At 40.9% G+C, this 15,076-nt stretch overlaps 2 protein-coding genes across 10 annotated transcripts in view; one reads left to right on the top strand and one right to left on the bottom strand.

Annotated features, from left to right (window-relative positions):
* TTC21B (tetratricopeptide repeat domain 21B) overlaps positions 1–10,414 on the top strand; it is a 29,013-nt gene extending 18,599 nt beyond the window's left edge. For 2 of the 4 annotated variants that reach the window (XM_081870628.1, XM_081870631.1), the window contains exons 17-29: positions 1,087–1,197; positions 1,805–1,943; positions 2,042–2,148; positions 2,956–3,144; positions 3,270–3,380; positions 4,622–4,703; positions 4,995–5,145; positions 5,829–5,990; positions 6,369–6,564; positions 7,558–7,782; positions 8,052–8,172; positions 8,558–8,625; positions 8,931–10,414. In XM_081870628.1, coding sequence (XP_081726754.1) covers positions 1,087–1,197; positions 1,805–1,943; positions 2,042–2,148; positions 2,956–3,144; positions 3,270–3,380; positions 4,622–4,703; positions 4,995–5,145; positions 5,829–5,990; positions 6,369–6,564; positions 7,558–7,782; positions 8,052–8,172; positions 8,558–8,625; positions 8,931–9,008 — 1,740 coding nt within the window. In that variant the 3' untranslated portion in view covers positions 9,009–10,414. The remainder of the gene's footprint in view (positions 1–1,086; positions 1,198–1,804; positions 1,944–2,041; positions 2,149–2,955; positions 3,145–3,269; positions 3,381–4,621; positions 4,704–4,994; positions 5,146–5,828; positions 5,991–6,368; positions 6,565–7,557; positions 7,783–8,051; positions 8,173–8,557; positions 8,626–8,930) is intronic. The other 2 variants (XM_081870629.1, XM_081870630.1) reach the window with 2 other exon arrangements.
* The window catches only part of LOC309348612 (uncharacterized protein), a 51,026-nt gene that overhangs the window by 34,137 nt on the left and 1,813 nt on the right, over positions 1–15,076 (bottom strand). For 2 of the 6 annotated variants that reach the window (XR_014159489.1, XM_081874093.1), the window contains exon 2: positions 8,546–8,580. The exons of 1 other annotated variant lie outside the window; for it this stretch is intronic. Coding sequence is in view for 2 of the 5 variants with exons in the window: in XM_081874093.1 (XP_081730219.1) it covers positions 8,546–8,580 (35 nt within the window). In the remaining 3 variants the exon portion in view is untranslated. Of the gene's footprint in view, positions 1–7,626; positions 7,753–8,545; positions 8,581–10,762; positions 11,260–12,211; positions 12,500–15,076 lie in introns of those variants that run through there. 3 more of the 6 variants (XR_014159492.1, XM_081874092.1, XR_014159490.1) reach the window with 3 other exon arrangements.

The raw sequence follows: 15,076 nt of genomic DNA, 5'->3' as shown, positions 1-15,076 counted from the left end.
CCATCCAACGGACTCCATTTTGGATTTGTATAGGGTTTACTCCATAGCCTTTCTTCTCCTGAAGATGTCCTGCAAGGCAGTGGGTACGGATTTTTCCTCTGGGTTTACTCCCAAAGCCTTTCTTACCTGCAAGGCTGTGGTGGTTTAGGATCAAAGTTTTCCTTCTCCTCGATGGGCTACCTTTCCAAGTTGACGAGCCCCATCTGCCCCTCACTTCCCTATAGAGCAGGCATAGGCAAACTCAGCCCTCCAGATGTTTTGGGACTACAGCTCCCATCATCCCTGACCACTGGTCCTGTTAGCTAAGGATGATGGGAGTTGTAGTCCCAAAACATGTGGAGGGTCGAGTTTCCCTATGCCTGCTGTAGTGCATGTGTAGAAACTGCCTTCTTGACCATTGGACCCATACTTGGTCTCATCTGTTCAATCTGTTGGAGCCTGTCTTTGTATGCAGGGGAAGCCCCTAACTCACTGAGGGTTTGAAACCCATTGGCTACTCTCACCTGGTTTAGCTGGTCAGCTGAAGCCGCTTCCTGGAGTGTGGTTGCTGTCGCATGCTGACATTGGTAGACATATGTAACCAGGAATTGCATGCAGTTGACAAAACCAAGCAAGTTACTAGAGGGAAGCCCCTCTCCTCAGTGTCTATCACAGAAATACAGGTTTTTTTGTCTGTTAACTTCCTCTTTGCAGGATAGTAACTTTCATGGGTTTATTTACAAGGCTGCCTGCCCGTCAGGAGGGAAAAATGGAAAGGGAATGTACCAAATGGGATCACCATGTGGCTCTTCAGATTTTTCGTTCCCCACTTGGCTTTGTGCCCTTGCCTTATCCCAAGACTCCCCACTGGAATCTTGTCTTCTGATTAATATTATTCGGTTTTGTTTCATTGTATCTCTATTGATATACTAGATATAGATATAGATATAGATATAGATATAGATATAGATATAGATATAGATATAGATATAGATATAGATATAGATATAGATATAGATATAGATATAGATAGATAAATGGGCCTTGCAATCACTCATGCTTGGGCTTCTCATGACCTTACTGTTTTTCTATTTTTCTTTACCCTAGCCTGAAGAAGCCATCGTGGTATATGAACAGGCTTTGAAGTTGAATCTAAAGGATGGAGCATTGGCTCGCAAAATTGGGAATGCCTTGGTCAAGACTCATAAGTATACAAAGGTATGTGATGACCGGCTTGCATGCATCCCGATACAATCATTTCTGTAACATTTCCAGAAATACTTAACCTGCCCTCCAGAAGAGCCCAGGATTGTGGATGTCGATGTGCACACACAAAAAGAATTAGCATGTAGAATGTTAAAATATTCTGCTCTGAAGTTTTTAGTTCTCTGTCTTTCCTCCATCCAGCTCTTCCTGCCCCCAGTTTTTAGTGGCAGCAGCTGACCAGTACAGAAGTGAAACGAGGCCAGCTAGCCAGAAGAGGGTGGGTTTTTTGGGTCAAAGTGAAATGCAGGTTTAAAAAACAATAATTTTTAGGTTAATATTGTTTGTATGAAAACAAACAACAGTAACAAACAACTTGAGGGGGTTAAAGGAAGGAGGGAGAGAGGAAGGAGAAGACTCCTTTCTGATGCACTGGAAATCTGTCTAAAAAAAGTATTGATTTACTAGCTAAGATAGTCTGAAGGCAGCTAAGATATTCAAATGGCAAACGTAATTTTCCATTTGAGTGTCAGGGAATCTTTTCCTTTCTGACACCTGCAGCTCCTTCAGAAATGTCAAACAGGATCTTTCAGATTATTTGTTTGTTCATTTATTATTTTAGGCAATCAATTATTACGAAGCAGCTCTGAAAACTGGGCAGCAGAATTTCCTTTCTTACGACCTGGCAGAACTATTGCTGAAATTGAACCAGTATGAAAAAGCAGTAAAAGTCCTTCGGCAAGTTTTGGATCATGAGCCTGGTACGTACATCTTATTTGCTTCATATTTTTTTTTAAAGAAATAAAGAGATCACTATTTGTCAAGACTTTGTATCAAATATATCTCTCTGTTTCTGCAGTAAATGATTTGTCCTCTCTGATGGAAGATACACGTTACCAGGTTCTTCTGGCAAAGGTGTACAGCAAAATGGACAGGACGGACGATGCTGTTGTTTCCTTACAACAGGTAAAGAAATATTAAATATTGGCATGTTAGGCCTTTGGTGGCAGAAGAGAGATACTTGGTTACCTGGTAGCAATAGAGGAGATCAAGCTTAAAAAGGTGCAGGTCTGATATTATTATTACTTCTTTATTGCATTTGTATCCTACCTTTTTTCCAAGGAGTAAGATGATGCACATGGTCTGCCCCTCTTCATTTAAACCTTACAAACAACCCTGTGAGGTAGGTTAGATGTAGATGCAGTGGCTGGCCCAAGGTCACCCAATGAGTAGCACCAGCAGAACAAAAAACATTTTAATGGTGATAATGAATTATTCCCCTATTGCATGTGTTGGGTGACTTCAACTTTTCCTTCACTATTTTACATTAGTGACGTTAAAACAACTCCTGCCATCCCTTACAAAAGTCACTTCCTTCCACCTACAGACCTTTGACTGTTCAATTTGTTAAGGTATGTCAGGCAACAAAGGACCAGCTGTTTTCTCCCACCAGTCAAGCACAAGAGTTAACTTGGCCTCTGAGCTCAGTTGGTGGAGCATGAGACTCCTGATCTCAGGGTTGTGGGTTCGAGCCCCACGTTGTGCAAAAGATTCCTGCATTGCAGGGGGGTTGGACTAGATGGCATTTGTGGTCCCTTCCAACTCTAGAATTCTACGACTCTTATGTTGCACATATCAAGACAAGGACACATACAATAGTGATTTAGAGAATTGGTCCTTTTTAAAATGCACAACTTGCTCCAAATCCACACCCCCCAAACTTCATCCAATATTATTATTTCCTATTGGAAGCCTCTTTTGCTTTTCCACCAGGCTCAGGAATTGCAGGCCAGAGTATTGAAGCGGATTCAGATAGAGCAGCTGGACGCTGTTCCTGTTCAGAAGCAACTAGCAGCTGAAATTTGTGCAGAGATAGCAAAGCATTCAGCGGCCCAGCGGAACTATGAGAAAGCAATTAAATTCTACAAAGAAGCTCTTGTTCATTGTGAAACGGACAACAAGGTCAGTGAGCACCAAGAGGAACCGTTTTCCCTCCAGCCTTGCTTAAGAGGTGTGGTGGTTGGGATGCATGTTGTAAATAGAATGAAAAATTAGTGAAGAGCTTCTGTTTATATTTTAATCCTCAGGTGATGCTAGAACTAGCCCGTTTGTACCTTGCACACGATGATGTGGATGCATGCCAGCGCCAGTGTGCTCTGTTGCTGAAGAGTGATCCAGATAATGCGCCAGCTGCCATGGTCAGTTATACACATGCTCTCTGTAGGATGACTATTTAATGACATTATTTTAGGTTTTAAGAAAAACGTTAAAGGGACACCTCTGTAATGTCTTCTGAATGCCTGAGCAGCTTTTCTCTATTGAAATATGCGCTCAGAGCAATGTACCGATGGTAAGAACTACAGTGGAACCTTCGTTTTCGAACATAATCCGCTCCGGAAGACCGTTGGACTTCCAAAACGTTCGAAAACTGAAAACCATTTGAAAACCAAAGCAGTTAGTTCTGGGTTTTCGGCGTTCAGAAGCCGAAATGTTCGACTTCTGAGACGCTCGAAAACCGAGTTTCCACTGTAACGTCAAAAGAGAATCTAACAAAATTATTTTTTAAAAAACTTTTAACATTTAGTACAAAAAACACCAGCAATGTGCCAAACTCAAATGCTGACAGCTGACAGGCATTAACAAGCAAAAGCTTTTTGATACAAATGGTTTTTCCCAAGCCAACTAAAGTTTTATATAGAAAGATTCCATGGTAAGTCTCCCCTGGCCAGGTGTTTGAAAGCATAGGAGCCACCACAGAAATGGCCCTGCTCCTTGCCCTCATTGACAAACAGAGGGGTACAAACTAAAGGTGCACCCACTAACCTCTGAAAATGGAGAGAAAGCTATGAGAGAAAGAGGTATGCAGAAGCAAGGGCTGTCAAACAACAATTGCGGAGCCTTAATGTGGTTCATAGCAACTCTGCCATTCTCTACATAAATGACATTTTCATGGAAATACCTGCCATGATCATGAGTTCTCTTCTGGTCAGCCACTGCTAGTTCAGATCCTATTAGCATAGACCATGATTTTTTACACTCACTTATTATGGTTCACTGGAATCATGTTTGCCATCTTAATGCCCGTGCACCCAACTTGAGTTCCTTTTTGTGCTCTTCACAATCCCTTTTTGTATTTGCTACCCTGAACCATTTGGCATCATCAGCAAACTTGGCCCACCCCACAGCTCACCCCGACTCCAGATCACTTACGAACAAAATAAAATAAATCACTGCTCCCAATGCAGATCCCAAGGTCGATTTTTGTTCTTTAACAGCTGTGGGTGTGGCCCCTGGGCATTTGGTGTGTGAAGAAGAGTTTAGCCTCTAGCCCATTTGAGTTTTGCACTCCGGTATAAGCTGATTTTGCAGGATAAAATTGCTGCGGAGAAGGTTTTGTGTTGCTTTCTGTTTCCTTAGCATCTCTGCTTTGTGCTTGTAGATGATGGCTGACCTCATGTTCAGGAAACAGGACTACGAACAAGCGGTGTTTCATTTCCAGCAGCTTTTGGAAAGGAGCCCAGGTGAGCATCAGATCTTTTCATGGCTCCCTTTTAACAAATCTTTATACTAAAGCTACACGTTGATGGCAGAGCAATGCAAGTTCCCTTTGCACCAGGCTAGAAGAGTGGATGGATTCCGTCAGCTGCCTGCAGAGTGTGACACCAGCATCTCTATGTTGGCACAGAAGGGCACACCTTCTGCCTACCAAACATTCTAGTTCTGGTTTTACTTAGATTTTTATGCTTCTTTCTTGTGTTTAATTTTCACAATGTGCTTGCTTTCTGTAATGCCCGGAATGCTTACATTAACAGATAATTATGCAACGCTATCACGTTTAATTGACCTGTTAAGAAGAGCTGGAAAGCTAGAAGAAGTTCCAAGATTTATTGCCATGGCTGAGAAACATTCCCCCAGGACAAAACTCGACCCAGGTTTTCACTATTGCAAAGGATTGTATCTTTGGTAGGTGTGGCTAGAAAAATCACTAGTATAGTGTAAGTGAGAAAGGGTTGGTTTCCTTTGCTTTCATGACACGCCAGCCAAGCAAATTCAAATAGTGTTAATGTCTGGTTCTTTCAGTTCACTTGTTTTCTTTGTCCTTCCTACCTTTACAACAGTGATGGGAGAATTTCCACTCTGCAGGATTAATGGTAGTTTGGCCCAAACAAAGCCCCACCTATCTATCTGCTGACATCTTATGATGTCACACGCAGGACAGGTAAACTTGTGGGGTCAAACTGAAATGGAAGATTCAAGAGTGCACTTAGAGGGTGATCCCAGTTCTCCTTTTTCTGCTGCTGGTCCTATTCAGGGTCTTTCGAATTTGCCGCCTTTTCTCTACGGCCCTGTAAATGTGCCAAATTCAAAAAACAAATTACAGCTGGAAGATTCTTCCTTTTGAAATTGAGTCACTTGGTGTCATGTGATGACAAGTGGTTGACAGGTGGTGGCTCTTGGGGCACGGGAGTTTTGGATCCTGCCCACCAGCCAGATCCACTTCTCTACTCCTGCTTTGCAACTCCTTGGCTCTCTTCTCTCTCATTTCTTTCTCCTTGGACTCTTCCTTTCCAAATACAGCTGCCTGCCAGCATCATTTTCCCAGTTTCCTTGTGTTTCAATTCATGCAAGTGTGATTTCCTGTTTAGGTACACAGGCGAACCAAATGATGCACTTCGACATTTTAACAAAGCGAGGAAAGACAATGACTGGGGACAAAACGCTGTTTATAACATGATTGAAATCTGCTTGAACCCTGACAATGAAACAGTGGGAGGTGAAGTGTTTGAACACCTGGACGGTGACGCAAAGTGAGTGGCAATGAGAGTTAGAACTCCTAGTATTTTAGTGCAGTGTTTTGTTTTGGTGTATCTTGACTGGCACATGGAAGAGTCTCTACAAATTCTTTTTGGGTACCAGCAGTGAGTGACGGGTTGAATTCAAGCGGGGAAATGATGGGAACCAGATTTGATTTTATTTTTTACTGATTTCTATAAAAATGCATCATGGATAAAAGTTGATGACAGATATATAATTAAAGGCTCCTAAAGGCTAAACTTGTGTGCTATTGTCAGCTGGCTTTCTAGGGCTCATTCTAGCTATTTTCAAAATCCCGATTGAGTAATGGAAAGTAGAGTTTCTGATACACAAGAACTGATGCTGTTTCTTTTATGCATGTATGTATGAAGTAGCTCAACAGAGAAGCAAGAGTCTGTGCAGCTGGCTGTGAGAACAGCAGAGAAGCTCTTAAAAGAACTGAAGCCCCAGACAGCTCAAGGCCATGTGCAGCTCCGCATCATGGAAAATTACTGCCTTGTGGCAACCAAACAAAAATCAAATGTTGAGCGAGCGCTGAACGCCTTTACAGAAATTGTGGTTGATGAGGTGGGTTGTTTATAGTGTCTCTGTTCAGTTGAACACAGGTGTATTATACACATGTAGGAACCTCATACCTACAAATAAATGTATTCCATGCACTGTCCATTGCTTTAATAGTAGATTATATTTGTCATACGTGTGTAGGAAAACCTTAAACATGTTGCAGAGTTCAGCAGAGTTCCAAAAAATAGACCAGAGGCAATAGTACTTCATTCAGCAGAGTTTTACTTATGCTGAAGGCAAATGTAGTGTAATGGTTATCAAATCCAGTACAATCAGGACTTGCATACAGAGTTGCAGCACTTACAAACCTAACTCATAATAAGACTAAGCCTGAATACTATACAGAAACAGAAACACCACACCAGAAGGAAGAGAGCTAGAAAGAGAAAAGTAAAACTCAGGGTTCTTCTGGCCTATATTTATAGTCTGCATGACCTTAATTGGAAGAGATAAGAGAACTATTTCAAAGCAGCTTCCCAGAAGGTATAACCCAAACAATCATTAACCCTTCTGCCTCTGCTTCTCTCACACAGAGAAGCCTCTAGTAGCCTCCTGTATTAATCCAAATTGAAAAGAATCTTTACACACGAGATCAATACTTTCTGCAGTAAGAAATGCAAACTGTCAATATTAAATATCATTTTTCAGAGTGTAGTTGTACTAGGTAAAAGATTATTCTTTTCAGAGGTGTTTGTAACAGAATAATAAACATTAGTAAGGAATGCTGGGAATCTCCCCCCCTCCCCTCCAGTTTGTAAGTTTCTTACTGCCACTGTTTTTCTTTCATGCAAGAAGTGTGTGAAGTTTTATTGAATTAATCACATTGTGGCTTTAGAAAGGCGTTTTGGGGGTTTCAATTATTTTTTTCAACCAGCCCAAGTGCTAACCTAGAATAACCAGCCGCTGTCAGGGCAAAAACACTGTCCTTTTGAGAATGCTGACATTTATTCTGGGTTCTCTGTCTTCTGAGTTGCATCATATTGGTCTTTTTTGCAGAAAGATCACATCCCAGCACTTTTGGGAATGGCCACGGCTTACATGATTTTAAAACAAACCCAGCGAGCCAGGAACCAGTTGAAGCGCATTTCAAAGATGAACTGGAATCCCGTTGACGCAGAAGAGTTTGAAAAAAGTTGGCTTCTCCTCGCTGACATTTTCATTCAGTCTTCAAAATACGATATGGCTAGTGACCTGTTAAAACGGTGCCTTCGTCATAACAGGGTAACGGACAGGCCAGAAGTAATGCTGTATCTGTTCTGTTCATGTTTTTCTACCCCTGGAGTCTTTTAATTAATGCAACTAATCTTATGGAAAGCAGGCAAAATGAGGCCGGCATTCCTTATACTGGCTGACAGTGGTGAGGGCAGTGATTTATGGCCTTCTGTGCGGTGCCATTGAGGGCCAACAGCTTACAATTCAGTGGGGCCAACAGGCTCTGCAATTTTAAGTCCCGCTGACGGAGATTTCTCTTTTTTAAAAATTCTTTTTAGTCTTGTTGCAAAGCTTATGAATATATGGGATACATAATGGAGAAAGAACAAGCATATAAGGATGCAGCTGCAAACTATGAGATGGCGTGGAAATATGGAAACCAAACAAATCCAACAATTGGTAGGTTCACCCTTAGCAACTTCATTTCATTTTCACTTCACTTTTAATTCGTATAATGCCTTTCTATATTACTATACACAACGTGGCTGACAAGCTGGAGAAACAACAAAATAGACAGCAAAGATCACACATGTAATTGAAATTGAAAACCAAGGTGATTCTTTGCAGCCAAGACTGGGGAGATCCACTCCAGCTCTCTGGCCAAACACTCTGTGGTTAGTAGGTTTTAAAATTTATTATTAATTATTATTACATATTTATTAAATGCCTATGCCATTCTTCCTGCCAAAGGAACCTTGTTCAAACAAAGGGGCTGCAGCTCTCAGGATTACATGAAAAGAGAATGATACTTTTGCATTAACCTCTGACTTACCGTTTTTTAAAGGTTTCAAGTTGGCATTTAATTACCTGAAAGCCAAGAGATACATTGATGCAATCAATGTTTGTCATAAGGTAAACTGTTTTTTTACAAACATGTTTCTTTGCTTGTGTGTTCTATGAAGAGGGGAAAACACTGAGGTTTAGTGTAGTCCTCATTAATGACAGTATTGACGTTTGCTGCAGTGAAATAGCTTTAGATATATAACAGTAGAATAGTCAGCTACTTGTTTTAGTTTACAGTGAGACATAACTTTGTGTGTCTACGTGTTGTAAACTGCCCTGAGGCTTGCAGGTATAGGGAGATATACAAATTTAATAAATAACAATAATAAAGTAATAACTTTACTGCTTACTATGAATATATTTTCTTTCAACAGGTTTTAGAACAACATCCAAACTACCCCAAGATCAGAAAGGAAATACTTGATAAGGCACGCCTAGCATTAAGAACTTGAACAATATTGTACGTATTTATCTTAAATGGGGGGGGGCAAACAGAGAATGGTCTGTAAAACTATCTGTGTTCTTTGTGATGCTACATGCTCAGTTAGTTCCCATTGAAAAAAAGTGGAGAGTACTTTTAAATTATCTGTCTTCTGGAAGAGGCAGTTTTAGCACGTAGGGAGTTCAGCAAATTTAAAAGATAATCAGTGTCTGTTACTATCCACCTGTAGGTATTGGCTACAGTCCAAATAAATCACTTTGGTGTAAGGGAACAACAGCCACAGCTGGAATGTCCTTTGAAGGTTGCTCTGTGACAGAGAGAGTTCCCAGCTGCACCCTCCTTCGCTGGCCTTCGAACATCACCCTCGTAAAGGTGATTTATTTGGAGTACGGCCATGCTTTTGAAATGGTGTATAATCGGGGTCCTCAAAGGCAGCGGGGGGAAAGACTGCGAGAATGCTTTATTTGTGTCTCACACGTCTGTCTGTTTTATTTTTGCAAAACGTTTTCCCAGATGGAATCCTAGATCAAGTAGACCAAAAGTCGAAAAAATCCCTTCCCCTACCCCAGTTTATTTTACCAATGACTAATTTATTTTGCTATTATATACTACAGAAATCATTACATAATTGCGCAAGGTGCCAGTAGTTCCCTAAGGATATATTTACTGATTAGATACGCAACTTGCCATTCTTTTGAGATGTTCAGCCTCAACCATTTGGCAAGGTGGGTTAAGCTGAAACGATGTCCCATCCCCATAGGCTATCCTACTGAACGGGAGGAATTTGAATTTCATTCTACCACATTTATTTATTAGCTAATGGTATTTGCATGCTACTCTGCAATTATTATTATTTTATAATTCATTAAAATGATTTTAAAATACAATATGAAAGAATTAAAAATACAATTACAACAAAGCACCTCTTGGCAGATAGAGAAAGCAGTAAAATCAGGGACAGACCAATTTAAAAACTTTAGCAAACCAGGGTTCTCACAGTTTGAAACACTTTGATTGAAGATCTAGTTGTCCTCCATGCTTGAAGCTCCAAAGTAGTATTATTACTAGAACTTCTAGTAGAAACGACAACGTATTTTACTTCATTTGTATAATTCATTATTTGGATTATTGTGTAAAACTGTCTTTCATCAAGTGATTATTGTCTATGTAGCCTCAAAGAATTCCCATGGCTTTTTCTGAGAGGCTTGTTTCAGTGCCTGCAATATAGCATGTAGGCCATAATTCAAGTGGACAGAGATATGCCTCACCTTTTGTAAACACTATATTTACATATGCTTTTATCATATGATTTGCATTGTTTTATGAATTTTGGTATTTTTCATGTAAACTGTACTGAATTACTAATTCTAAAAGAATGTATAAATGTCTTACATGAAATAAATATATTTCTTCAAATCTGTCTTTATGTACCATATCCCATGATCTGGGAGCAATAGTTAAATAAAGGTGGGCCAGGGAAGGTGGGTTATTGGTTTGTTTTTGTTCTGCATTACACTGGAAATGACAGAATGTGTTACACAACAACCATTAAAACACAGTTTAAACTAACAGGGTTTTTTCACAAGAGGGTATGGGTCGTATTATGAACTTCTGCCACTACCATCCACCTTAAACTTGATTTCCACTTCAAGACTGATGTTAAGATTTCATTGTTATAGTTCTTGCAGTTGATTGAAGGTTTCTCCTCCCCGCCCCCCTGGTATGCTGTGGTATCCACATCCTCTGATTCAGATATGAAACTACCACCACAGTCTTCACTGAGTTCCGATTGCTGCTACTTTTTCACTTTGTTCTTACCGGAGCTAAACATAGAAATGGCTTTTAAGTGAAAAGCAAATTGACTTGTTGCGTTACATAGAGTTGCCCGTATTTATCTTTGGAGATTATATTTGGATCTGTTTGTTTAAAACTCCATTTTCAGCTACCAAAGCTATTAATTTGAAGGCCGCCTTTTGTTTGAAACATCATAGCTCTGTTCTCTGTTTCTGGACTCGTCACAGAGAGCCTCTGTGTTAGGGTTGTTTTCATTTATACAATTGCCTGTTTTGGAACCTCTTTTCTCCTGCTGTAGCTCACCCGGGCCTTCCATGTCATATCAGTTCCCAAGCCTTCTAAGTAAAGAAAGGCAGTAAAATAGGCATAGGCAAACTCGGCCCTCCAGATGTTTTAGGACTACAATTCCCATCATCCCTGACCACAGGTCCTATTAGCTAGGGATGATGGGAGTTGTAGTCCCAAAACATCTGGAGGGCCGAGTTTGCCTATGCCTGAAATAAAATAACCTGTTCTGAGGGTATTATCAACTGGCCCCCAGACAGAAGCCTGCCTGAGACAAGGCAATGACACACCTTCCCTATTGCCCATACAGAGACCTTAATGGAGTAGCAGTTGAATCTTTAACACTGGTGATGGGATATCTTCCATTTCTACACTTGAGGGCATCAGGCTAGTTTGGGGGGAGAGGTGGGTGCAGGATAAGCTATACAGTATACACAGGTATGTCCTTTCAACAGAAGGGAATGGCCCCAGGGCTTGAGGGGAACAGCCAAGGGATTACAACTGATGCCTCCCAGCCTTTGTTGAGGGGGTTGTAACCCACAGGCCAGCAGCTATGTCAGGAGTATCAGGAAGCTGGCACACTTCCGCTAAGTGCTGTCAGGGTCACATCTAGATGCATTACAGTCAATTCCAATATAGCTGGGTCAGCGGGCTAATTCTCAGGAGCTGCCATGGCCTATTTTTTGAACATGTTTTGAACATGTTTTGAACATTTTTTGAACATGTCAGTCACTGATGTAGAAGACAATCATCAACGCATAAAGGTTGATTGCATGCCCTGGACTGCCCGTTTGCCTGAAATATGTTTGTTTGGAAGATTCTGTGTTCTGATACATTCTCATCCAATACTTTTCCTATTCTTTTCCTCTGCACTCTCCACCCCACCCCACCATGGGCGTAGCCAGGCATTATTTTAAGGGGGGGGAGGCTTTATGGGAGGGCAGAACTGAGTTATCTGCAATGCAGTTGGTCAGTTGAGTATTTTTATTTGTTTACTTGATGGGGGGCAGCTGCCCCCTTGGCTACATCCATGCACCCCACCCCAATTGTTTGGTTTCACGTGAGCCATCTGCCCTCCTGAATTCAGGATAAAAGAGTGACATTTTTCTATGGGTGACCCTACTTTTTTCTCACCGTTAAGTGGGAAGACTCCATTTGAGCTTTTAACAATATTTTTAGCAGCATTTTATAACTTAAGCCTCCTTTCTAATGCATGGTCTTTGAATTGAAAGGACGAGAGAGAGAGAGAGAGAGAGAGAGAGAGAGAGAGGTCAGTTCAGTTATGTTAATGAAAAAGGAGTCCAGTGTTCAGTATGGTGTTGCCTAGCAACTCATATTCTCTGCCTTTGAAGGAGGAGGAAGGGAGTGTGTCTGCATTTTCTATTGCTCTCTTACACTGGAGATTTTAGCTTCCTATAGCAGCTTATATATATATAACTAATCCACACCTAATGACCCACCTAAGTGGTACTCAGGATATCACTCAAGAAATCACTCAAGATATCTCTCAAGTAATTAAGGAACAAAAGAAGAAAAGGCACACTAGCCTGGGAACTTCCTCTCTGCCCAGAACATTGGAGGCTATACACCACACCCCCTCTACAGTATTTATAGGAACTCAAACACTGAGATCCTGCTCTGTTCCAGTAACAAGAAGCCGAAAGCACCAGCCTGAAGATGACGAGTGAGACCTCGTCGAAACGTCGCCTAGACACCCCAACTTTTACACGGGAAGACACCCGAGGACACCAAAACCTGCATTCCTGTACCCGTGAAAATCTACGAAAGCAAATATATATATATATATATATATATATATATATACACACACACACACACACACACACACACACACATACACACACACACACACACACACACACACACACACACACACACACACAGTATATAGCTATGGATACCTATACATACAACTATAGCAAGCTCTTTATATAAGCTCTTTGTTATCATACAGTATGCTTGAAATATTTTGTGTCCTATAGTTTCAACGAACAGGTTCTCAGTCAAATTGTGTCTTTATGATCGTAGTTGCAAGAGAAACCAAAACGATCAATTCTATACCTTTCAAATCTAAATACAAGCAACCCCTACACTAGGTAGCTGAAAAATAAAACCCTTAAGCATTGAATTTAGCATTTCAAAAGGAACTGTGTCTAAAGAACCGCAAAGATAGTGGGGTGCATATTTTCCAAAGTGAAACCGCAAATAATATTTCCCCCAAAAATCTTTTCTGCAGCAGTTTAAGATGCAATCTAGCAGTGGAAGTTTTGTCACTGACTTCAGTGAGAGATGTGTGGCAGCAAAAATCATTATAGTAGGGTAGCCACAGGTACGAAAGGGGGCAGGGCTCCTGCACCTTTGATAGTTGTGTAGAAGAGAAGATTTTAGCAGTGTTGCTTGTTATGCCTGCTACAATTCTCTCTTCTATTCAGCTCTAAAAGGTGCATGATGCTTGTTGATGGTTCAGTGCATCTGATTGGCCTGCAAAGGATCCCAGGTTCAAGAAAGTCCCTGGTCTGAATCTCTGGAGAACCACTGCCAGTCATTGCACTGAGTTAGATGGACCAATGGTTTGACATTGCATAAGGTAACTTCCTGTGTTCCTACTCTCTTATGTTAGCATGATACAGTACAGTTCTGGGATTAAATATCAGTGTATGATAAAACAAAAACCATCAATTTACACACTTGCCTATGAAACAGCACTACATTGCTTTGGCAAATTGATAATTATTTAGTTTTTTCCATTTGTCTTGAAGATGCTGGAAAGTATTGATTGTACAGAAGAAATGGAAGTGGAAGAAATAGGATGAAAGTAACAAGAAAAAGGGCTTTGCAGTTCTATGCATATTTACATGAATTCAGTGCTACTTCAGAGCAAACATACACAGTATCATGCAGCACAGATCAACAAGAGCAAAAAGTGCTGTAGAGTATTGTTTAAGTAAAGGTGAAGGTGAAGGTAAAGTACCCCTGTCAAAGGCAACGATGGGGTTGCGGCGCTCATCTCGCTTTCAGGCCACACAGCTTTCTGGGTCATGCGACCAGCATGACTAAACCGCTTCTGGTGCAACGGAACACTGTGATGGAAACCAGAGCAGCGCACGGAAATGCCGTTTACCTTCCCGCTGCAGCGGTACCTATTTATCTACTTGCATTGGCGTCCTTTCAAAATGCTAGGTTGGCAGGAGCTGGGACAGAGCAACAGCTTACCCCGTTGCAGGGATTTGAACTGCTGACCTTCTGATTGGCAAGCCCAAGAGCTCAGTGGTTTAGACCACAGTGCCACCCACGTCCCTACAGAGTACTGTTTAACAGAACAACTCTGTGTGTTTACTCAAAAATAAGTCTACTATTGTCAATGGGGCTTGTTCCCCAAGTATGCATTTGATTGTTCATTTGAGCAAAAAACACAAGTGAGATTAAGACATTAACAACTTTCCTTTTTATGGTGCTAGATTACCGTAATTGACATTTTAACTCATACCATGCAGTGGTATTGGCTAAAAAGTCACACAGTTCACGACATAAAGCCTAGTTGAAGGGAAAGCAGCTGTTAATGAGGTGGGGGTAAACAACCACTGCTCCCACATGTCCTCGGAATTGACCCTTCATGCATCAGCTTTTCCTGAAGGGAATAAGGGGGTAGGCTTAAAATTTGTAGTCTTCAGCCTCTTTATGTAAAATCTTAGAAAAGCAAACGGACCTTATTCTTATCATTAATAATACGTCATAACTGAACTAGTCAACCTGGATAAAAATGAGGGGAAATGTGAGATTTCTGCCCAGCCACCTTACAAGAACACAGAACTGTGAAATCTACTTTATGCTGTTAAAAAGGAGACGATTCATATTTCCTATGGAAAGAACTGAAATACAGTAATGTAAATACTTCTTAAAATATTGCAGCATCTGGTCAACATTACTTTTTTCAGTGTAATTTGAAAATAAAATGCATGATGCCAAACTAAATATATA

The sequence above is a fragment of the Podarcis erhardii genome (assembly GCF_964252035.2).
Source record: "Podarcis erhardii genome assembly, chromosome: 1".
Taxonomy (NCBI): domain Eukaryota; kingdom Metazoa; phylum Chordata; class Lepidosauria; order Squamata; family Lacertidae; genus Podarcis; species Podarcis erhardii.
This window is presented reverse-complemented; position numbering and strand designations above follow the sequence as displayed.